Raw genomic sequence first — 1,876 nt, forward strand, 5'->3', positions numbered from 1 at the left:
GTTTCGTTGGAGATGTTCGTATAAAGACTAAAACTGGTGAGTCAGTACGGTGCTTAAGTTTCCTCTATCTATGATTAACTGCAGCATATATAAGTCCATTTAGTCGGAGTATTTGCAGCAGGAGTTGACTAGGTTTACTGTTTAGACACATAGTTTTCAAATGGTACTTTTCGTTCCTTGCAATAATGGGGAATTGCACTGGCTTATATCGATAATCCTTTTGCTTTTTGTAAGAAAAAGCACATTTTAGGTGAAACATATATAGCAGCTTCACAACGTGCTGATGGAACGTGGAGAAAGGCAAGAAGAGTAAAGGACGGTTACATCCCACAAGAAGAACAACCTAGATACGAATCACGCGGTCAGCAAATGAGCACCAAAACTACATACCCCGTTGGTTGGTCGCCCACTGAAGTTGTAATCTCTAAAAAGGTCACTTTTTTATCCCATGGTAAGAAGTGTGAATTCGAAATTTATCTATGGATGGTAACTGTCAGAACAAATTAGATTGGTTGGGATCTTGGAAGTGAAAATTTCTTAAGAGTCTTGATTTTAGAAAAACTCAAAAAACAGAAGTGAGTGTGGTGACTTTTCATTCCAACTATGTAAAATACTTGAAAATCTGTTTTTAGTAATACATAAAATAGAAATACTTTTTGTACACACTGTTATGTTACACATGGATTTAATCCCGCGCATTGATCAGCTCATAGAGCAAAAGAAACCTTTATTTAATGCATGAGTTGAATTTCATGTGAGCATATCATTGTTCACTTTCCAACAAAGTTAATTAGTAGTAATTCAGAGCAAGTGGTGAAACCCTAAATATTGTCTAGAATAAATTATAATTACCAAAAGTAAACGTTGTCAAATTTAGTTTTTTATGAAAGTTTTCAGGAAATTGGAAAGCAGGAATTGAAAAAACCGATTGCTGCAGCGCTGAAGCCAAATGCTCCGATTACTCCTCGTGAATGTATTGAAAAAAAGATTAACAATTTGAACAGGAAGCTGCGAGATATAGAAATGCTAGAGGTGAATTCAGCATTTCGTTCTTTTCATTAATCTCTTTAATAGAATTACCTCTCTGGAACCAACCACTCTTTCGATTAATTTCGAAATTTTTTGTGCTGCACCACTTCAGGTGACACTTTGTTGTGTGTCTCATTCGGTTTTCGCATTTTGTATCTTCGTACTCATCTCGTTACATAAAAATCAGTAAGAATCACTGCAGCAAAGAATCAGAAGTGGAGAACTGGAAAATCCAGAGAAAACGCAACTTGAAAAAATCGCTCGAAGAGAAGCTATTACGAAGGAAATTGATCAGTTGACTGCCGAAATCGAGAAATTATGATTGCTTTTCTGAAAATTATTTCTTTCTGTATATAGCACACTTCTTTGATAAATCATACGCAGCAAAGAAAATGACATCTACAACAGACATTGCTAAAATGTTTTAGATGAAGAGGATTCAAGACTCCAAAGATACTCCATATCCCAGGAGTACAGATCGTAGAAGTAATTTATCCACAAAATGCATTGTTTTTTTTTTGAAAAATTTCCTTATTGGTATCTAACTGCTATTCTGTTGTTAAAAAAGCAGGAATTAAACGAGGTTCGAGATTAAAAATGAAGTGTTTGTCTCCCTCATTGTAGTCTGAGCATGTTACTTATAAATATATTTTATGAACATTTAAATTATATATAATGCTATCAGTCTTAGGATAGTATACCACCGAGCCAGATTTATTGGAGAATGTGTCCCAACATAAAGCAGCAAAGTCCAACAACGGAAAATGTTGCAGTTTCTTCAACATATATATATATATATATATATATATATATATATCTACAATATATATATATATATATATATATT

General features: G+C 33.8%; 1 protein-coding gene across 1 annotated transcript; it reads left to right on the forward strand.

The window, feature by feature from the left end:
• On the forward strand, positions 1-1,529 carry LOAG_15159 (within the bgcn intron protein; the record flags this gene model as incomplete). Its single annotated transcript, XM_020448901.1, has 4 exons — positions 1-36; positions 251-432; positions 898-1,032; positions 1,232-1,529. Coding segments are annotated over 4 exons (473 nt in total), but the record flags the coding sequence as incomplete, so codon positions are not given.
• Positions 1,530-1,876: the final 347 nt, after the last annotated feature.

Source organism: Loa loa (genome assembly GCF_000183805.2).
Source record: "Loa loa unplaced genomic scaffold supercont3.1563, whole genome shotgun sequence".
NCBI lineage: Eukaryota > Metazoa > Nematoda > Chromadorea > Rhabditida > Onchocercidae > Loa > Loa loa.